Source organism: Dreissena polymorpha, chromosome 3 (assembly GCF_020536995.1).
Source record: "Dreissena polymorpha isolate Duluth1 chromosome 3, UMN_Dpol_1.0, whole genome shotgun sequence".
NCBI lineage: Eukaryota > Metazoa > Mollusca > Bivalvia > Myida > Dreissenidae > Dreissena > Dreissena polymorpha.
Window position 1 is genome coordinate 64755479 of NC_068357.1, and position 23503 is coordinate 64778981.

Genomic DNA, 23503 nt, shown 5'->3' on the forward strand with positions numbered 1-23503 from the left:
TTAGTGGACGTTGGGGCACCGAAAGTGGCGGACAGGCTAACACAGTCGGAAAAGGAACGCAATGAGCTCCGGGATGACGTTGCATATTTGAAATCGCAGTCTATGCGAAATAACTTAGTTTTCACTAATATCCCGGAAGACAACTCGACAGGAAGTGAGCCGCCCGAAGTCACAGAGCGGAAGCTCCGCAATCAACTTGAAGAAAAACTAAAGATTGCTAAAGAAACAGCTGATGCCATGCGTTTTGAGCGTGTGCACCGGTCACCATCACATCCGGTCCATGGTAAAATGCGAAATATAATCGCAAAGTTTACATTTTTTTAGGACAGGGAATTAGTAAGAAAACAGTGGAAACATCTTACAGGTACAAACTACCAAATGCACGAACAGTTTCCACCGGAAGTGCTAGAGAAACGGCGCAAACTGGTTCCCCAAATGAAAGATGCCAGAAAGGAGGGTAAACGTGCGTGGATCGCATACGATACCCTGTACGTCGATGGCAAGCCGGTACGTCCCTAGGAGCACGGCGAGGGTGAGCTATCGATACTTTCGTGGGACGTACATGGACTGACAAGAGACAAAAAAGAATCTGACGATTTTGTAATTATTCTAAAAAATTATGACATATGTTTTCTGTGTGAATCTTCGTGTGACTCGACAAGTAATGTTCAGTTTAACGGATATTTATCTCACAATTTTTATCGTAAATTTAAACATAAAAATGCCAAACGTAATAGTGGTGGAATTGTTTTACTTTACAATGAATATTTAAAGAATGGAATACATATAATAAAAAACCATTACGACACTATAATTTGGTTGAAGTTAGATCGTTCCTTTTTTAATACTGCAAAAGATATATATTTATGTGGATCATATATTTGGGGTGATGATTCGCCTTTATATAATATTTTTAACGTCAGGTGTTAAATATAAATGGAATGACTCCCTGTGGGAACAATTTCGATCAGGGATTATTCGAATTTTACCAACTTTTAATGATGTTGTGCGTAATACCAACTGCCCTGACAAGGACTCAATTAATATTTTGATTGATAAGTTTTCAAAAACTATCCGCGATGTTGCGGATCCATTGTTTGCCAAAGAATGTTTTTATTCAAATGATGTTTATTTTGAGGGTTACAGTAAAAGAGATAAAGATTGGTTTGATCATGATTGAAGTGTTGCGCGTTATTGTATTTAGAAGCGCTCAGGTTGTTTAGTGTAGACAAAAGTAATACAAACAGGTCTATTTTGTGTGATGCAAAAACTAATTACAAAAATATTGTTAGAAAGAAAAAGCACGCCGATTATAATAAACGTATGTCCGAGTTAGCTAATGTACGAAAAAGTAGGCCAAGAGACTTTTGGAGACATATTATATCTAGATCTTCAAAAACATCTACCAAAATTTCTCTACATGAATTTAAACATTATTTTGAAAATTTAAGCGCAGACATTGCTACGGATTAGAATAATGATGCTGAAAGTTTTAAGAGTTTTTATAACTTTGATAATCCTAATACTGTATACCCGGAGCTTGATGATCCAATTACAGTTCAAAAAATAATAAATGCTGTTAAGCTACTGAAGCGGAACAAATCTTGTGGCAGTGATAATCTTTTGAACGAGTATTTTATTGAAAGTGTTGATATATTAGCCGTACATATATGTGATTTATTTAATTGTGTATTGAACTCAGGATATTATCCTGAAAAGTGGACCGAGGGAATTATTGTCCCTCTACACAAGAAAGGTTCAAAAGAAGATGTAAATAATTATAGAGGGATTACTTTAGTTAGCTGTTTATCTAAGCTCTTTACAACCGTTTTAAACAATCGCATTGAAAATATTTGTTAGGAAAATAATACTATTTCGGACGCCCAATTCGGATTTCGGAAAGGGCGGTCTACGACAGATGCAATATTTATTCTTCATTCTCTTGTTCAAACCTTTTTATTTGAAAATAAGACATGTATCAAAAAGTTAAATCTTGTGTTAAGTCATTGTCTTCATATTCTGACTATTTTTCTTACGCAGTGGGGCTCCGACAGGGCGAAGTTATGTCCCCCTTATTATTTTCTTTGTTTGTAGAAGATCTTGAGTTGTTTTTACAAAAAGATTTACAATCCGGCTTGAATATTGACGACATTGTATTGATTTTACTGTTATTTGCTGATGATATGGCTATTGTAGGTAAAACGCCCGATGAAACTCAAAACCATTTAGATAATCTATATTATTATTGTAATTTATGAGGATTGAAAGTAAATACAGAGAAAACAAAAATTACAGTATTTCGGAAAAGAGGCGGATTATTGCCAAATGAAAAGTGGACCTACAATGGCCATGACATACAAGTTGTGAATGATTTTAATTATCTTGGGGTTGTTTTTAATTATACTGGGAGTTTCACATTGAATCAGGAACACCTAACGAGTAAAGCATTAAAATCAATGAATATTTTATTGTCTAAATGTAATGAATACGATTTAAAACCGAAGATACTTTGTCAATTATTTGACGCATTTGTTGGATCCATTTTAAATTATGCTTCGGAAGTCTGGGGCTATACTAAAAATATGGAACTTGAAAGAATCCATTTGAAATTTTTCAAACGATTACTAAAGGTAAAACTTAAAGCGGGTATATACGATTTTTTATATGTGTTTAATTGTAATATATTGATAAAATATGTTACAATAACACAAAATAGGCAAGAAAAATTATACATTAAAGCCGAATTTCATAAAATGCAGCAAAGACAAATTAGCGCCCCGACGTACATATTTTCCTACAATAACCGAAGCATTCGTCTTTGTATTAGGATCGGAGATAGTGTTCGTGTGTCGTATGAATAGATATCGTTGCAGGAATTCAAATAAACCGTTAAACTAAGTTTAGATGCACATCGTACATGTATGGTATACATGCTGGCGAATTCGGCTGTACAGCCGTTTTCAATTTCAGAATTAAATATCTGGCTTATTTCGCATTTTTCGACATATGTTCTTCTTAACTTTTATTTTAATTTATATTGAAATATATATATAATAAGTTTTTTACACAGTTTATATAAATTCATAAATATTTGACAAAATCGTATATACCCGCTTTAACACATGTAATGCTTGTGTTTATGGTGAGCTGGGTAGATATCCCATGTATATACATAGATATGTACGTGTAATTAAATATTGGTTTAAGATATGTAGATCTGAAAATATCATTATTAAAACCATATATAATTGGCCGTCTCAGATTATTATAAAGGCTGTCATAATTGGATATTGAATGTTAAAAAAATGTTTGATGACTTTGGTTTTAGTTATGCATTTGTTGATATGAATACTATTAATATTGAGATTAACTCATTTGTAGAGGAATTTAAACGGAGAGTTTATGACAACTTCACACAGGACTGGTATAGAACCTTACATAATAGTTCGATGTTAGATGTTTATCGAAATTTTAAAATCAAATTTGAATATGAGTCGTACTTAGACATTTTACCAAGAAGTTTGAGATACTTTTTTACCAGATTAAGATTGTCAGCCCATCCACTGCATATTCAAACCGGTCGTTATGCAAGAGACGTCGCTAGAAATCAGCGTCACTGCGTGTGTTGCAATTCGACCTATATTGAAGATGAATTTCATTTTATTTGCATTTGCCCGGCGTTTAGAAACATTAGAAAAAAATACATAAAACCATGTTGTTACAAAAGGCCATCTATGTATAAATATTTAAGTTTACTGCAATCGAATAATAAAATAGAACTTATAAAAGTTGTTTCTTTGTTATAGAATCATTTTAAGTTCGAACATCTATTATTAACACAATAATGCTTTAGATGTTCATCCTCTTTTCTTTGTTCTTTTTTCTTTTTTTCTGTCTTTGTTGTTTTTATATTTAATTTACTTTGTTAGCTAAGTAAATCATTTGTAAATACGTGTAAAAGTTTGTACCTATCACAATTGACATTGTACTGTTTTCATAATGTGTTGTTGACGATGAACATTGTATAAGTCAAAATAAACTGTCTGTCTGTCTGTCTGTCTTAACTTTTATCTAAATTTATATTGAAATAGATCTATTTGTTGAATAAGTTTCTTACACATGTTATATAAATTATTCTAACACGGCACGCGATTTGTTTTCTATAGACAAAGAAGGCAATCAAGTGTGGGTTATTCTGCAATAACTTATGGGCGGAGCTTAATGTTTCGAAAATAGTTCCGAATAAATAAAGAAAATATTGCAGTAAAATGCACGTGCTAAAACCCGCTCTAAAAGAAATATAATAAATGTAGCATGTATATAAATGTAATGAAACAACAAATTGTATATTTGGTGATAAGTGGCATAACCACGCCTACAAAGAATGCTGTTTGTTAGGAAACGTTATTCAGAAAACATTTATAGCATGTCAGCTTCTCAGTAGCATCAATAAACGTGACGTCATTTAGTTTCTACGATTGTTGTTTTCAATGAAAGTGACGTCATTTGCAAAATATTTATGAATGAAAACGACGTCATATTGTTTGTACAATTCAATGACGTCACTAAATAGTGAACTTTGTACTAAGAAGGGCGGAGTATTGAAAAATATAGTTCACGTCCTAAAGCTTGAACCAAATCAATCAGAATCGCACTCGTGATTTTATTCCCACGCATCTGTACTCCTTACTGTGGGTTATTCGACAACAAACCATGATATATTATTTCTTAAATAAATATTTGACAAAATCGTATACTCTCGCTTTAATGTTATGCATTAGGTGTTTTATAATTCAATCGATGCTCTGCACATTCTTGATCAAACGATTAAACGAAATAGTTATCGAATTAAACATGTACGTCTATCGTTTACGGTAATCGTTATTATTTAGACTGCTTAGTTTTTAGCTCATCTATTTTTTTGAAACAAAAATATGAGCTATTGTCATCACCTTGGCTTCGGCGTCGGCGTTGGCGTCGGCGTCCGGTTAAGTTTTGCGTTTAGGTCCACTTTTCTCAGAAAGTATCAATGCTATTGCATTCAAACTTGGTACACGTACTTACTATCATGAGGGGACTGGGCAGGCAGAGTTAGATAACTCTGGCGTGCATTTTGACAGAATTATGTGCCCTTTTTATACTTGGAAAATTGAAAATTTGGTTAAGTTTTGTGTTTAGGTCCTCTTTATTCTTACAGTATCAAAGCTATTGCTTTCATACTTGCAACACTTATTAACTATCATAAGGGGACTGTGCAGGCAAAGTTATGTAACTCTGACTGGCATTTGGACGGAATTATGGGCCTTTTATACTTAGAAAATTGAAAATTTGGTTAAGTTTTGTGTTTTGGTCCACTTTACCCCTAAAGTATCATAGGTATTGCTTTCATACTTGGAACACTCGCAAACTATCATAAGGGTACAGTAAAAAGACAAGTTGCATAACTCCGGTTGTCATTTGTACGGAATAATGGCCTTTTTTTAGTTAGTAACTTTGAATATATGGTTAAATTTTGTGTTTCGATCCACTTTACTTCTAAAGTATCAAGGCTATTGCTTTGAAACTTCAAATACTTTCATGCTATCATGAGGTTACTGTACCTGGCAAGTTGAATTTTACCTTGACCTTTGAATGACCTTGACTCTCAAGGTCAAATTATTAAGTTTTGCTAAAAATGCCATAACTTCTTTATTTATGATAAGATTTGATTGATACTTTGACAAAACTACTCCACCCAAACCATCCCCCGTGCCCTCCCCAACACAAATATTTATTTTTATTATTATATTTTTGAAATACCGTCCAACCATCGCACCCAAGAATCCCCCCCCCCGAATTTTTATTTTCGCATTTTTTTCCGCATTTTTGGAAGATAATGTTGTAAATGTCCACACCCCCACACTATACACCCCTCTTCACTCCACCACTCCCTCCTTTGTGATTTAAATTGAGAGTCCCTTCACCTTTAAAAAGAAAATAGATGAGCGGTCTGCACCCGCAAGGCGGTGCTCTTGTTTAACAAAGCAATACTTTTCTTTTGTAGCTTCGACTTTGAAGACAAAGAAATAAATTTTATATTAAAAGCATACGACGAACTACTTGAGAAGATTAGCAATTTTCGTGAAGACATTTTCCCGCCATTACAATACTTGTTTAAGTCAAAAGCATTCAAACGTGTTGAGGATGCTTCAGAGACGGTTTTAGCGTACATTAAAAAACGCTATAGTGCTGAGCTGGCTACTTACACGCCTGGTAATTATCCGTAAATGCCCAGTATTAAACATGTTAAAACTATCAAAATATATAACCCCACATGTATGTATGAACTATTAGTTTACAACGAATTGATAAACACATCAAATTCGTTGTATAAAATAAATATTCAGTTGTTTTTATTTCCACCACAGTTTCAGTATAGCTGTCATCCAATTTGTTGAAGCAGAGCTGTTATATTTGCTATTCATTTGGTTAAGATTACGGCTTTATGTATTTTACGAAATAGACTGTTTATGGTTCGTCAAACAGTTAATGGTACACAATTGCAATATCAAAAAAGGTGACTGCTTTTTGCAGAAATATGCAAGCAATAACTTGTATTATTTAACGCCTTAATATCGCCGTATTTTTATTTTTAGCTCACCTGAGCACACCGTGCTCATGGTGAGCTTTTGTGATCGCCTTTTTGTCCGTCGTGCGTCGTCCGTCGTCAACATTTTGCCTTGTGAACACACTAGAGGCCACATTTATTGTCTGATCTTCATGAAATTTGGTCAGATTATTTGTACTATTGATACCTCGACTGAGTTAAAAACTTGGTCATTCTGGGTCAAAAATTAGGTCACTAGATCAAAAAAAAGAAAATCCTTGTGAACACTGTAGAAGTCACATTTGATGCCCAATCTTCATGTAACTTTGTCAAAATGTTGGTCTTAATATTATGTTGGTTGAGGTCAAAAATGGTTTCGGTCCATTGAAAAACATGGCCGCCAGGGGGCGGGGCAGTATTCCTTATATGGCTATAGAGAAACCTTGTGAACACTCTAGAAGTCACAATTTTTGCCCAATCATCATGAAACTTAATCGAAATATTGGTTTCATTGATATCTCGGACGAGTTCGAAAATGGTCCAGATCGGTGAAAAAACATGGCCGCCAGGGGGCGGGGCAGTTTTCCTTATATGGCTATAGTAAAACCTTGTTAACACTCTAGAGGCCACATTTATTGTCCAATCTTCATGAAATTTGATCAGAAGATTGTTCCCAATATTATCTTGGATGAGTTCGAAAATGGTTACGTTTGCTTGAAAAACATGGCTGCCAAGGGGCGGGGCATTTTTCCTTATATGGCTATATATGGCTATAGTAAAACCTTGTGAACACTCTAGAGGCCACATTTGTTGTCCAATCTTTATGAAATTTGGTCAGAAGCTTGGTCCCAATGATATCTTGGATGAGTTCGAAAATGGTTACGTTTGCTTGAAAAACATTACTGCCAAGAGGCGGTGCGTTTTTCCTTATATGGCTATATATGGCTATAGTAAAATCTTGCACTCTTCATGAAACTTTGTCAGAAGATTCATCCCAATAATATTTTGGACAATTTAAAACATGATGCCGGTTGGTTGAAAAACATGGCCGCAAGGGGGCGGGGCATTTTCCTTATATGGCTATAGTAAAACCTTGTTAACACTCTAGAAGCCACATTTATTTTCCGATCTTCATGAAACTTGGTCAGAGGATTTTTCCTAATGATATCTTGGATGAGTTTGAAAATGGTTTTGGCTGCTTAAAAACATGGCCACCGGGGGGCGGGGCATTTTTCCTAATATGGCTATATATCATGCTTTTGTAAAACCTTGTTAACACTCTAGAGGCCACAATTATTGTCCGATCATCATGAAACTTGGTCAGATGATTTTTCCAAATGATATCTTGGATGAGTTCGAAAATGGTTCCGGTTGGTGGAAAAACATGTCCGCCAAGGGGGCGTGACATTTTTCCTTATATACCTATAGTAACATCTTGTTAACACTCAAGAAGCCGTATTTATTGTACGATCATCATGAAACTTTGTCAGAAGATTTGTCCCAATTATATTTTGGACAAGTTCGAAAATGGTTCCAGTTGCTCGAAAAACATGGCCACCAGTGGGCGGTGCAGTTTTACTTATATGGACTTCATGAAACTTCGTCAGTATATTTGTGTACCGGTAAATGGTTCTGGTCTGTTGAAAAACGTGGCTGCAAGGGTGTTCACTAGTCATGAAAGTTGGTAAGAACATTTTGTTCTAATGACATCTTGGGCTGCCCAGAAAATGTCAGTTCCTTTGAATCTCAGGTGAGTGACTTTGGGCCTTTGAGGCCCACTTGTTTTTATTGCGCTCGCTGGCACCAAGATATGGCTCCGTCGAACAACAGATCATTGTATTGTGACCTTTTCCATTCTTTTCGTCTGCGTTTGTCGTGTTTTACCGTCACTAGACCTTGAAATGAAATGAATGGCATAGTTAATTAAAGTATAAATAAATCACATAGTTTATGTATGCCAATAAGAATAAATCTGGTGGTTGCACAATGTAGAAATCCGTCTCTTTTGCGCTTTAAAACTTAAAGATAATCGCGTTTGTCGAAATGGACGTTTACGTACAGAAATCCTACTTTCGGTTTTAACATTTAAAAAAAAAATACTTGCTAACTAGGCTATAGATTTAATTTTGTCTATGCCAACTAGAACATATCTGGTGGTTACAAGGTAGAAATCCGTCTTATTTGCGCTTTAAAACTTAGAAATAATCGCGTTTGTCGAAATTGACAAATACATATAGAAATCCTACTTTCGGTTTTAAAATTAAAAAAAAAAATACATGCTAAGTAGGCTATAGATTTAATGACAACTTTGCACACTTTCAATTTGCATCTTTATGTATTGATTAACATTTATTTCATTTCAAGATGAGTGGCTTTAATCAAAGATCATGATAAAGATCTAAGTTCAAAATAAATTGACGAAAAGCTTTTTTAAGCATATTTTTCTACCAATGAAAATCATTAAAAATATAAATGTAAGCTACCGGTATACCTATCATAAGACATGTTCGATGAAATAGTATTTTATTCGAAAGAACGATTTAGCATGCACATTAGCGCGTGACTTTTGTTTGTGATGCTCCAAAATGTATGCGTTTATATTTGTGATAAATTATCCTGAAAATGAAAATGTATTAGGGTATTCTTCAATCTTCGCTCGGGAGTTTAAAGTGATATTATGGGCATGTAACAGTTTATAGGTGTCTATCGCAACCGTTGTTTATTTTTGGTGTGTTCACTGTATACACACTTACTTTTGTTAATGCAGCATCAACATACTAAAACGATATCCCGGAAAGAGAAAAATAATGCATTTGAATATCAACCGTACTTTCGTTTGACAACTGGTCATGCATGTACGATGTGAACCTAAATTTAGTTTTAGTGCAGATTCGTTCATGCGACACAAAGACACACTTTTGTTTTACGGATCATTTCGTCTTAGAAGACTGGGTGAGTCACGTAAGATATCGAATATAAAATATATTTTTTATAAACAACTGGTAGCAAGATGAGTTGCAGATAATTGGTCAGTAACCACATTTTAACTAACTCTTTTGACCTGTTAATTCTGTTCAGCTCAATTCAACAGCGAAACATGCCCATAATATCACTTTACACTACCCATCGGCAAGATATTCTTGTATTTTCAGTGTTGCTTGTATGTTTGAAAATGTTATTACACAATTGAAAATAAAACTGAACATTTTAGGCGTACAACGCCACCTAGCGGACCATCTGATTCTCGCCCGCCAGGAGGCGGAAAAGGAGGAGGATCCGGAAGTGCTGGCGTCCCTAACCGAGACCCACATCAGACAGACACTTGCTGACATTTTCTTTGGTAATTGTAAAACCGGTTTTTTTCGGTCATATAGTTCTTCTGTGCCCAATTCTACATTACATAAAGAATTTCATCTTTATTCTCAAAATTGTATATACCGGGGTTTACGAATTAAAAGATTAAATATGGGAAGACTAGTAGTTAATGTTCTTTAAAGAATAGCATATATTTTATATCCATTTAAAATAATTTGATCTATTAAATATTTGGTTATTATGTGCGTGATGTATCAGTATGTATGATTGTGTTGATGTAAGAGAGCGGGGATGCGTCAGTATTGCCGAGGAAATAACAACAACCCACTATCCGAGCTAATATGTGCCCCACCGCTCTGAGCCCAACTTTTAACACGTTTCTCGATATTTTAAACAAACCCGAGAGGTCGATATTATGCTAATCATGTCGTGTTGCAACATATTGACTGGAACGTATCTACATTTATAAGCCCTCCTTCGAGATACATTGCTCTGTCCGTTGGTTGGATGGTCAGATGGTCAGCCCGTAGATTATTTCAATTCGGCACCATATTTTGAGAAATCTTAAACCTACTATCATCATTCGTAGTCATTGTACTTTGAAGGAAATGAGGCTTTCAATTTTAAGGTTAACTGTTGAAAGTTACTAAAACGGCTTGTTATTTATTTGAATTGGTACAATTGTAATTTTGAGGTACAGTAATTACCGATAAAACATCCATTTAAAAGACAACATACATGATAGTACTAGAAGAAAAATGTTGGAAGCATTTAAATGCATTAACATTAAAATAGCAGTGCCTTAGATACCACTTCATTCTCTTCTGATATATCAACAAGATACTTTCATAAACAAAACAATACTTATATAATTTCTAATACATTTTCTGTATTGGGTAAAGCAGCTGGACAGTCTTCTGTCTGCATAAAACATGACACAAATCAATAATGATATAATAATTCAACAAATACATTTGAACGCAATAAATGGTATCTATATGAAAAAACATTTCATGCCTACACATATACAATATCTACCTTTTTTGTTTTTCATCAATGACAAACATAAACTTAACCTTTATCTTTACAGTTCGACTGTCCAAAGCTGAATGACGAACAACCGCTAAACACAATCAATTTCCTCGTGCACACTTTCAGTGCGACCCTAGCGTTTATTATATTGCATTATAGAAAAAAGTTTTCTTATCATTCGTAAAGTCAAACGACGAAAATTATATTTCCTTAAATACAACTTCATTCACTTCCGATACATCAACAATATATTCCCATAAACAAAACAAGACTAATATAATTTTCAATATATTTGGTAAAGCATCTAGGCAGTCAACTGTACAAAAAGAACGGGTCATTGTAATAATAATAAAAATGTATACGTCTTTTCAATACTTAATCAAACATTTAAATAATAAAACAACTATATGCCAATACATAACTAAGTCATGGTAAATATACTTATAATTACAGCTCCAGACTTAAAGCGAGATTATACGATTGTTTATATGTGTTAAATTGTAATATATTGATATAATATGTTACAATAACACAAAAAAGGAAAGAAAAATTATACATTGAAGACGAATTTCATAAAATGCAGCAAAGATAAATTAGCGCCCCGTGCCGATGTTGACGAAGATATTTCGAACATATTTTCCTACAATAACCGAAGCATTCGTCTTAGAAGTTTGTGTTCGTGTGTCGAATGAATATAGATCGTTGCAGGAATTAGAAATGAACCGTTAAACTAAATTTAGATTCACATCTCGTACATGCATGATTTATATTATGGCGAATTAGACTGTACAGCCTTTTTCGATTCCAGAATTAAATATCTGGCTTATTTCGCATTTTTCGACACATGTTCTTCTTAACTTTTAATTTAATTTATAATAAAATATATGTTTAATAAGTGTTTTACCCATTTATATAAATTAATTAATATTTGACAAAATCGTATAATCTCGCTTTAAAGACACAGACAAGCGTTCATTATTTATTTATTCATCATTTATATAACCATCTTTAGCACTTTCTCTTACCCATCGTCTCAGTCTTTTAAAAAGCCTGTCTTTAATACCATTATTTGCTGCAACAGTAGCGCCTCCTGATCGAAGCGAATGCAAACAAAATCTAGAAACATCCTTCACATGAGGCTTTAAAGCTTCAAGAAAAAGCTCTCATAGATTTGTATAAGACATCTTTCTGTTTGTCTTCCTGACACTGTAACCTTGATTAGTCAAACATATATTGCACAATACATAATCATCATCGGATAAATTTTCTGACATTCTCAACGGGACATAACTAAGTGTTCGTTTGTGCAATCATAACCCAAGAACCGTTTCAATATATATATCTTGCTTTAAACATTTGATGTATAAGGCGGTATCGCCAATAGTTGTTATTTTGACCGAAATTACCTCTCTCGGTAAATAACACTTGACGTTTATATACCTCTTGATTTTTTCAATAACTCCGGCAGCAAGGAAACCCCTCCCACCAAGACGTCAGATAGCGCGTTTACATCATCTGCATACCTCTGCAAGAACATATTATAACCCACAAATTCATGTTTAAGATTATTTTTGAACCCACATTTAAATAACAAACAAATATATTTCAATTTATACTAATAACACGACAGCCGATACAGGCATGTCGACCCACTCTTAGACGGCACGTTTGTTAACCTGTGTTAATTCCAATTTTATACGTTTTTGCCGTTAATATGAACGGGACGGTTAACGTATTAACTACGAATGGGGCTTCGATGCATTTTTCAATTAAACACATATCTATCAAATCAATTAACGCTTCAGAAACAAAATCAGATTATAAAAGATCTGACTTATTATTCTTACAAAATATTTTGTTCGGCTCTATATACAGTGGAATTGTATAGCCATTTTGTATAACGTCTATAACGAAATCGTTTGTACCAATATCACGCCAGAATACAAGATGATTCTTTAGTCTACCCTTGACTATTATTTCTTTTTGACTTTGCTCATATTCATAAAAGTCATTAGTTAACAATTTATAATTATACTCATCTTTGATGGATTCTTCGCCTAGCAACGAGTATTCACTTTCGGAAAATTGAAGTTCCTGAGACGCTGCTAACGGCTCCGCCATGTGGGCATTTTCGCCAGAAGTGGTTTGTCTCTTCGCATGCAAAGCAGGAGCCTGGGGCAACTGCTCTGGTAAACACGGTGGAAACCCCGTATCCGGAACCAGATGCAGTTCCATTCCGACACCGGAAGTGTTCCCGAAATACCCATAAGCACGAAAACGACCGCTTCCATCGCCTACCTGAAGTACAGACTGCGTAGAAAAAAAAAGATTCCCGACGTTGTCGCGCACCTTGCTCTTAGAAGACCGCCCGATTTGCGACTGTCAATCGCCCATGAATATCAATTATTGATCTCCAACAGCTCATTATTAAAACTAATCTGAACTCTATTTCCTTCAAGTTGCCATTTTATGTCATTATCCGACTCCAGTTATTTTCATTTCTTAAGAAATTGAACGAGAACTACCATTCATTTAATTTTTCAAAATGGTTAGTTCCGATACAATATCCTTCAATTGTGATTAACTGGAATTGAAATCCCCACAACTGATGTGTTCTTTACTTAGTGAGTCCATTTTTTGATTTGGTTTTTAAACAAGCCAAAAACGCACCACATGACCGCATACCTCAAGAACAAACTTTAACTTTATCCTTATAGTTCGACTGTCAAAATCTGAATGACGAAAAACCGCCAAACACTTTCAATTTCCTCGTGCACACTTTCAGTGCGACCAAGCGTTCATTACATTGCATTGTGGGAAATAATGTTCTTCTAATGCGTAAAATCAAACGACCGAAATTATTTTTCAGACAGTTTATATAATCATATAGAAATGGCACTGTTTAGTAATTTAAAACTGTAGTGGAATGACTTCATTAAAAAACATGCCATTTTGTTTTATGTTAGATGTTTGTTTTGTTTGGTTGGTTATTTGTTGTTTTTTTGTATGTTTTTGGTTTATTGTTGTAGTAGTGTTTTTGTTGTTTTTAGGGGAGGGGTCTACATGTTTTACAAACATCTCTTGTCTGTGTCTAATTGATTCTCGCAATTGTTATAATTTGTGTGAACATTACAGCTGGTATCAACACCTCCCGTTCGACTCTGCGTTTTGCAGTTCTTCACATGATCGGAAATCCGAAAATACAGCAGAAAGTGCAACAGGAAATTGACCGGGTCGTGGGTAGGCGATGTGATTGTTCATACAATGACAATGCGTTACACGTGATGTATTAATATTAAGCAATCAGACTGGTAACGCTGTCAGTTCATTTAAGATTGAAACTTCTTTCAATGTTAAGAGTTAAGACTATTGAGTCCATGTGCAGAAAACTTTAGTGTTTTTCATACCACCGTAATGTACTGGTAATACACGCCACCACAAGTTCAATGTCACACATAATGGTCAAAACATTATGTGGAGTTTGCAGCTGTCTGAGAACTACTTTGTATATTTTGGTTCAAATAATGTAGTTAAATATTTGTTATAAATAAAAAAACATGAAATATTTACACTGCCATGCACAAATGTTATTATCACTGTAAAGTGATAAATAACCACAAGACATTAGACAAAAACATGCGCCATTCTTAACACCAATGAATAAACCGTGGTTTTCGCCGTGCAATGGTCACTGCGAAGGATGGTGATGAGCTTTGCAAGACAGTATTAAACTTTGAAGAACATTTATGATTTCTACTTGAAACATGTTTTAACAACGTTACATGTAGATTAGGCCCACACATTGGCAGTCTGACAACATTTTGATTGATTGTTGCAGGGCAAGACCGGCTTCCGTGTCTGAGTGATAGGCCGGATCTGGCTTATACAGAGGCTGTTCTTTACGAGAGCATGCGTCTGACAACCGTAGCCCCTACAGGAATCTTTCACAATACCCGTTGTGATACGTCAATAGGTAAGTGATTACAAAATGAGGGATTAATCAATGAGCATATGAACATGAAACGAGAGACTGTCAAAAGGTTTACCATTCAGAGGAAAACCAGTGGGTTAATACTAATGTACAGCTGCGTAACATGCAGGTCTCACAATTTGTACCCTATGAGAGATCGTACAATGCCGATTCACAGCTTGTCGATAGTATTGGACGTTATCGATGAATTCTGAGCTTTAAACAATATTGGGAGAACCCACATATGTGTAAATTATTACTGTCAATATCCTGAAGTAAAGTAATTGTTCGTGAACTTACATTGTACGATATTAACGGTCAAAATGTCTACATATTCATAGAAGCATGCATAGATTGAAGTAATTATACTTAATTATAGAAGAGAAAAAAAATCATAAACCTATCGTGCAAACAAAAGCGCAGCACTCATGTACATACATTCTAAAATCATCGTGGTTAAACCAATTTCGACTTGACAAAATTCATTAATACCTTTAACAGCTTTCTGTATAACACATACTTAATAGTTGTTTTTAATTATTATATTAATTTATATTTCGTATCCTATCAATGTCCGAGGAAAGGGAATATCTTTAAGTTCATTATATTCTATGGATGTATTTCAATAGAGGTTTATTCAATATATTTTTTAACTTGTTACTGACTAATAAGCAAAATTGTAAACATAACACATTACACAGGCATACTTTACTTAGGATTTGAACAGAACATATGATTCAAATAAGTATTAAGTCATAGCGTAAGTTTCTTTTTTGCATGAAATAAGCAAATAATGTTTTAATTTATGTCGACGCATCTTTAAGTGAATAATCATCTTTATACCTCATGTCGATTAATCTTTTTGCTAATATTACGTAGTAAACTACGAATAGAAATCATTTATAATATATATAGAGAGAAGTGATGCGACCATTTAGTGTTAATTTATTTAAATTGCTTATTCGAATACTTGCAATATTACTTGCAGGCGAATATAAGCTGCCAAAAGGTACCCCTGTAGTGATAAACCACTGGGCTCTGCATCACGACCCAGAAGCATGGAACGACGTCGACGCTTTCATCCCGGAGAGGTTTTTAGACGAAGACGGCAAACTGGGACCGAAACCTAAGAGCTATCTCCCGTTCTCGGCGGGGACGCGTGTCTGTCTCGGTGAGTTCGTGGCAAAACCGGAACTGCACCTTCTGTTTGCGTGCCTCATGCAGCGCTACACGTGGAGCATGGAAGATGGCAAGACCCCAGACCTCGCACCCATAGGGTCGATCTTTGCTATGAATCCGAAAGAGCAAGATGTCGTCATTAAGAGACGATTTTGATGTAAGGGGCCGCCGTGGCTGAAACTGGAAATACGAGAATTCCATTCACGACTGTTGTAATAATCTCTTTACTCGTATTTACCGATTCATTGAACTAGTGGTCACTAAAATACTTAATACTTACTAGATAAAGTTCATGTGTGGTTGATACTAAATACACCGTTGCTTCCGACATTGATCACTCCATTATCTTTTTTGATCAGACACAATTGCTATTGGTCAGTTCAATACATTTTTAGGGCAGGTGTAATGGAAGTAAATGCCCGTGTACTTAACTTGTAAGCAATACGCTGAATTGATTTTGGGGCTTAGGCTTAATGCGAACATAAAATGATACTTGATATTTTCTCATGGCATGACCAGCTATTGCATGTATGTCAAATTATTTTCAAAGTCCAATGAGGTTTTAGTTCTTTGGTAGGTGATATGTGTATAGGAAAGACGTTTGTAAAATACATGTGTGCGATTTTTCAATAGTTATAGATATTTGGGTAGCGGGCCTGCACTTATATAAATATATATGTTTTTGTAATATATTCGATGTATCTGGATTATAAGTAGATTGTTAAATGTTGGTGATTTCATAAATCTGTATTCAGCTACTATTCAAAGTATCGATTACATACCAGACTAGAGCGGATGGTTTTTGTTATAATGATTTGTTACAATAATTAATATTTACTAACACGTGACATTGCTTTATTCATAAAGTGTATGCATTAAAGACGATGTATCTATGTATAAGTCTGAATTAACTGTATGTTCTGTTCTGTTTTTGTTATCACTGTATTTCGGATAATTTATGATTTTGTGTGTGAATATAGACCGTAGGTCTTGCTATGAATGAAATGGTCATATGAAACACGACCGTATTTATCTATACAGATACACATTTTATGTTTTATAATGTCGTTGTTATAATATAATTGAAACATCAAACAGGCACTATACAAAACGTATAATATAAAGCGTCAAAAAGATCAAGTATACTCATAATTGTATTGTCTTGATTGTAAGAATTTCACCTTCAAATGTCATTTGCACTGGATGCATTCGTTCAATGCATTCGATGCATTCGATGCATTCATTCCGAAATATTGGGAAAGTACGGATGCATTTCTTACAGAAAAATAACTGCTTAATAGCGAGTAAAATGCAAATATTTCGGTTATTTGTCACAATTATTAATGTCCTATTTTTAAGGTTTCCAGATAATAGAATACAGGTAGAATTCCTAGGAGGGAGTTATGTATTAACATGTATATATTATGGGCCTAGCAAACGTTGTAAGTTCATGAAACACATATAATTTATTTTGTGGTGTGAATATCTGTGTATTTTAGACTTGAGGTCCATGTTTCCACTTCATTAAATTGATTTTTTAATGTTTGTATTCGTATATATAGTTGTATTGTTATAAATGAATGATAAGTTATATTTAAAGCTTAAGCTTTTTTCATTGTATATGTATATTACATATATATCTGTATTATCTATGTTGCATATATATTTTTTCATTCTTATACAAATTGATCTTGTAGTCTTTTAGTGTTTAACTGTTTTCAACGTCGCGTGTGAATGGATGTGTATTTAGCATATAGCCAAAGCCAAGTTGTCCTAAGTTGATTTCAAAGCTTGGCAACATAGATTATTTTTCTTACAATTTAAATTTGTTAAAATATTCATATGTTTCAATTAACGCTTGGTATAATAATTAAATTTTGTTGTTGACAATTTTCATGTTATAACTAATTATTATCACAATTGTCATAAAATGTCCAAAATCTCAGAACCATATAGTAGGATTAGCGTTATTACTCTATCGAATAGAACTAGTTTGGTTTTGACAGCTCATTTGACAAAGCTTAAAATAGATGCACTGTGATGAAATGCTCTAAACGCTGTGATGAAATGCTCTAAACGCTTGTTCATTTAATATTTTTACAGTATGAGACATATTTCCAGTATACTGGAAATTTATACCTAGGTGCACAAAACAATTAAACATGTTATAACACTCGTTATTTATTGAACGCGAATAGTTGATGTTGCTTTAACGTGTTTCAAACATGCATGATTTCTTTTGATTTTTATGCCCCCATTTCGAAGAAAAGGGGGTATATAGTTTTCGCACTGTCCGTCGGTCGGTCGGTCAGTCAGTCGGTCGGTCGGTCGGTCACACTTCGTGTCCGCTCTCTAATTCAAATAGTTTTCATCCGATCTTTACCAAACTTGGTCAGAAGTTGTATCCAGACAATATCTAGGTCAAGTTCGAATATGGGTCATGCCGGATCAAAAACTAGGTCACGGGGTCACTTAGTGCATTTCAAGGATTTAGCATGGTGTCCGCTCTCTAATTGAAGTAGTTTTCATCTGATCTTTACTAAACTTGGTCAGAAGTTGTATCAAGACAATATCTACGTCAAGTTTGAATATGGGTCATGCCGGGTCAAAAACTAGGTCACTGGGTCACTTAGTGCATTTCAAGGATTTAGCATGGTGTCCGCTCTCTAATTGAAGTAGTTTTCATCTGATCTTTACTAAACTTGGTAAGAAGTTGTATTAAGACAATATCTAGGCCAACTTCGAATATGGGTCATGCCGGGTCTAAAACTAGGTCACGGGGTCACTTAGTGCATTTCAAGGATTAAGCATGTTGTGCGCTCTCTAGTTTATGTGACTTTCTGATTTATTTTGATATTCTAAGACATTTTTATGCCCCCAAAGGAGGGCATATAGTGATCGGACTGTCCGTTTGTCTGTTCGTCCGTCTGTCCGTCACACTTTGCGTTTAGATTTCGAAAAATGCTCATAACTTCTATGTCGCTTCAGATAGCAATTTCATATTTGGCATGCATGTGTATATGGACAAGGCCTTTCCATACGCACACAAATTTTTACCCCTGTGACCTTGACCTTTAACTTAGGGTCCGCGTTTAGGTTCGAAATCTGCGTTTAGGATTTGAAAAAAGCTAATAACTTCTACCAAGCGTTTACACAGTTATATTTTTATGTAGTGACAAAGTTACAGTTGGGGGCATCCGTGTCCTGTGGACACACTTCTTGTTACTTTAAGAACCCATTTAGAAGAGCAAAGGTTATATATCGTTAAGTTTGTTCGGAAGGTTTACTGGGACAGTAGTAAATAAAACAATATCATCAACAAATAACAGCATATGAACCGAAAGCAAATGCAAATCGTCATTTGTAAAATGTTGAAGATGAATACAATGTTTAAAATCATTTATATACAATATAAAATATAAGCGTTGACATGAATCTCCCTTGTTTGACACTAAGAGAGACACGGAAGAAGTCGAAATATGACGTATCCTGAGTGTTTTGTGTATACAAGAGCTTAGGCTTCCGCAAAAGTACATTTTGTATAATGCTGTATAAAATAAAAATAAAATCGGTTGTTCTTTGTTTGTCTCTTAAACCGCATCGAAGAGGATTACGCATATTTTACCCTCCCACCAGAAATTGATTATGTTTCATAAACATATTGAAAACAAATGTATTTACAAAGTTGCTTCCTTTATGAATAGAAAGATCCTTTATGTCAGCTTTTTCAATATTGGTACGATTCATCCTTTGTACCAGTAAGCAGTATAAATACCACAATCGAAAATGTAATTTTGAATTTGTAATTTAAACTCGTTAAAACCAATAAAGGAAAACGCACTATAATTGAACAAGTCGCAAGCTTTATAAGTGAACAAGCAGCAAATTTCATTGCGCTTTATGTACAATAGTGCGTGTCCTAAGTCCTAAGTTTGAAACAGACAATTACATATACCTGTATATTTATTTAACTCATTTATACTAATTTCAAACAAATTTCACTTTCAACAGATGCGGAAGTCACATATAATAAAAGAGATTAATAGTGTAACACCAGAATTAATTATATCATTCAAATTATACATGTTGAGACACACAAGTCTAGAAACGAGTGTTAGATATACATCACTTCAAACAATTATCATTCATTGGGAACCCAGTTTTCATCCCTCATTTTCTTAAACTTGAGCAAAGTCATCGTATTTAGCATAAAAACCTGAATTAAGCTTTCATTGTCCATATTTGCAAAGAACGACCCATCCAAGCATTCAGTTTCGCACGCTTTGGCCAAGTCAAACATCCGACATAATTGAAGTCTTTCCACAAGCTTATTGCAATTTAACTCCAGAAAGGGTTTTAACTCTTTTTTTAGGTATATGGGTCACTGTTGTTGGACTATATGGAGCCATAGACTTAACTACCGCAGTCCTTGAACGACTTGGTGGAAGACCTTTAGAACCTGGACTTTCATTTGTCACAGCAGGTGGTGAAACTTTCAGAGGATTTTCTTGGTTCCGGCGTATACTGGTTTTCAATCTTTTTGCTTTGGAAGATGCCAGGTCTCCATTTTTATACTACAATACGAACGAAAGGAATGTTATTGTACAATATGTTGAGTGACTATTCACGTTTGCTATGACAATACTTGATGGATCACTATCAAAATGAGGAGCACAATATATACACGAGTCAATGCACGCATACATATTGTAATTATCGAATAAGCACTTGTTCGATTTATATGCTGCTGACAGAAATAAATTTGGAAAAGTGGACAACGGCACGTCATACCCAAGACTTCTTGGTATACTTAATAAATATTTAATTATATCGATAATCAAAACATATTCGAATTTTATGCAGCCTTTGGTATCAAGTTCGCTTTTTTTTAAAATGGGAATATGTGCCTAATTCTGGGAAAACTGGGCTTAATGCATATCGTCATGATTCAACACAGACTAGCTTGTGCAATCCGCACAGGCTTTTCAGGGATGACTATTTCGGCTTTTATGTAATTTTTCGTTTAAAGGAAGTCTCTTCAAAACGAAAGTCTAGTCAAGGCGGAAAGTTTCGTCTCTGATTAGCCAGTGCGGACTCTAGGCCTATCTAGGATGACGCTTTAAGCACATCTAAGGATCCCAGCTTTCCAAAAACGCAGCCCATAATTTTCTTTGTAAACTAACTGACATATTCTTAAAAATTATGTGTCTAGCTGTTGTATTCCCTCTTTAATTTTTCCGTATTTGAGTTTTTCCTTCACCGGCCTTCCACGTCATAATTGCGAGATGTATGTGGACCGGATGTTGCGGTTGCTTGTCGTCTGCGAGCCGAGCAGACGGCGACGCCATATTTACATTCACTGACATTGACGTTGCCATCGGAACGGTTTTGAGGTTAATTATATATTCTTCTTTATATTTTTACAAAGTCCTTCTATGTGACATTTTTGTACAATGAAATAGTTCAAGCGACGCTGTGTGGCGCAGTTAAAACAACTAGAACTTATTCAATTATAAAATATGTAACAATATGAGCCATTCAAATTGTTTATCGATAAAGGAATATTTTATCTAGAAACTGCATTTTATTGAATGATAAATAATCCATTATCTTTATAAAAAAATAATGCACATTTTAGAGGGCGTATGTATCGATTTCCACCATTTAATAATATACCGTGTACTATATATCGACATTTGCAAGTACTTCTAGGTTGATACATTTAACATCGCTTCTCGGTTTGTCAAATGACATTTTCAATAGGATTTACCTCAAGTTCTTATCATTAATTTGCTTTAAAATGTGTTGTGGTTGTTGAACTTTTTTTACCGCGTCCTGATTTTAGACTGTATCTTTTCAACCGATTTAAATAAAAAACGCATCACGCACCGTTAATCTCGTCGTTTACTGATATGTATCGGACGAACTTTATAACAAAAAGACAGTAGTTCACACGAACTATTCTATAAAATGATAATGAACTTTTACATGCGTTACTCGAAGCAAAATACATGAACTTATCCAATCGATACTAAAGACAAAACATTGTAGGAGTTTTTTTACTTCAACGCCGTCAAAAAGTAAACAAGCTGCAGGTTCGCTAGCTATTTTGTAACACCGCGAGCTATTTTGTGACCTTCTAACTTAATGATTGCATTTGTCACATCGCGAGCTATTGTGTCACTTTCTGGTGAAATGAAAGCCTATATATACGCGACAGTGACTTTTAAATGTAAAATATCAGGATTTAAGCGATCAGAAAACTGAACGGTAGATTTCTTGTAAGATGCCTTTATTTGTTTGCTTCGTTGGTTATGCTTGACTGCTGTAGTAAAAAGTAAGGTCACTTCCAACAGCCTTGCTGTTGCGCTAGCACTTTAGCGACGTGGTTAAAGTGTCTGACTACCACTCTGGAGGTCAGGGGTTCAATCCTCGGCCTGAGCTCAGTATTTACACATTAGTGGCGACGAGGTTAAAATGTACTGTGAATGCGGGAGTCGGTCTGAGATGTTTAATGGTTTCTGGTAGGGCCATGCGGTAGCAAGACATGCTGTAGCGGGCGTGTCTAGGCCTTGAATCATTAAAAGGGGGAGAGTGTAGTAAAAAGTCAGGTCACTTCCAACAGCCTTGCTGTTGGGCTAGCTCTTTAGCGACGTGGTTAAAGTGTCTGACTACCACTCTGGAGGTCAGGGGTTCAATCCTCGGCCTGAGCTCAGTATTTACACATTAATGGATATGAGATGAAGGATGACTGCGGGATGGAAGCCTACCTGGAAGCATGCAGAGGATCCACCTGCATGGTTTTACTGGTTATCCATATGTGTTGGAGCGATGGTTGGAGCAGTTCCCCGAGACGTGGTTTGGGTTCACCAGCATGGTAAAGAATTTTGACCGGTACCAACGTGACTCTTTGAATTTGGTGAAGGAATACCGACTTCTGTTCACAGAGGCCCTGAGTGCACCCGCAATCTGCTGAATGTTCATGTCCCATGTATTTTGGTTCTTGCCAATAAAGCAGCGAACAGCGTCCATCAAAGTACGGTTAAAACGTTCTACTTGTCCATTTGATGCAGGTCTATATGGAGCTGTCACTGTTTTGTGTATATCTAGAGCTTCTCATACTGCCTGGACCAATTTACTGTCAAAGTTGCGCCCTTGGTCGGAGAACAGCTGTAGTGGATAACCAAATCTTGCGAAAAAGGTGTCTATAGCCGCTTTGGCCGTCACTTCCGCTTTCTGCGATGGTAATGGAATGCACTCTACCCATTTCGTAAATTGATCGACCATCATTAGGCAGTACTCGTTGCCGCTTGGTGGTTTGGGTAAAGGACCCAAGAAATCAATATGGACTCTTTCCATTGGAAAGCCAGTTTGATACTTAGTAAGCGGAACCCTTCCATAGCTCTTGGTTTTCTTATTCT

The 23503-nt window shown here is 35.2% G+C and overlaps 1 protein-coding gene and 1 long non-coding RNA gene across 3 annotated transcripts in view; both read left to right on the forward strand.

The window, feature by feature from the left end:
* LOC127874509 (uncharacterized) overlaps positions 1-19655 on the forward strand; it is a 38464-nt gene extending 18809 nt beyond the window's left edge. Inside the window, exon 2 of the long non-coding RNA XR_008046956.1 lies at positions 16642-19655. This is a non-coding gene — a long non-coding RNA (uncharacterized LOC127874509). The remainder of the gene's footprint in view (positions 1-16641) is intronic.
* The window catches only part of LOC127874503 (steroid 17-alpha-hydroxylase/17,20 lyase-like), a 31476-nt gene extending 11821 nt beyond the window's left edge, over positions 1-19655 (forward strand). For both annotated transcript variants that reach the window (XM_052418865.1, XM_052418863.1), the window contains exons 6-10: positions 6044-6252; positions 9798-9926; positions 14069-14173; positions 14772-14906; positions 15892-19655. In XM_052418865.1, the coding sequence (XP_052274825.1) occupies positions 6044-6252; positions 9798-9926; positions 14069-14173; positions 14772-14906; positions 15892-16238 (925 nt within the window). In that variant the 3' untranslated portion in view covers positions 16239-19655. The remainder of the gene's footprint in view (positions 1-6043; positions 6253-9797; positions 9927-14068; positions 14174-14771; positions 14907-15891) is intronic.
* Positions 19656-23503: the final 3848 nt, after the last annotated feature.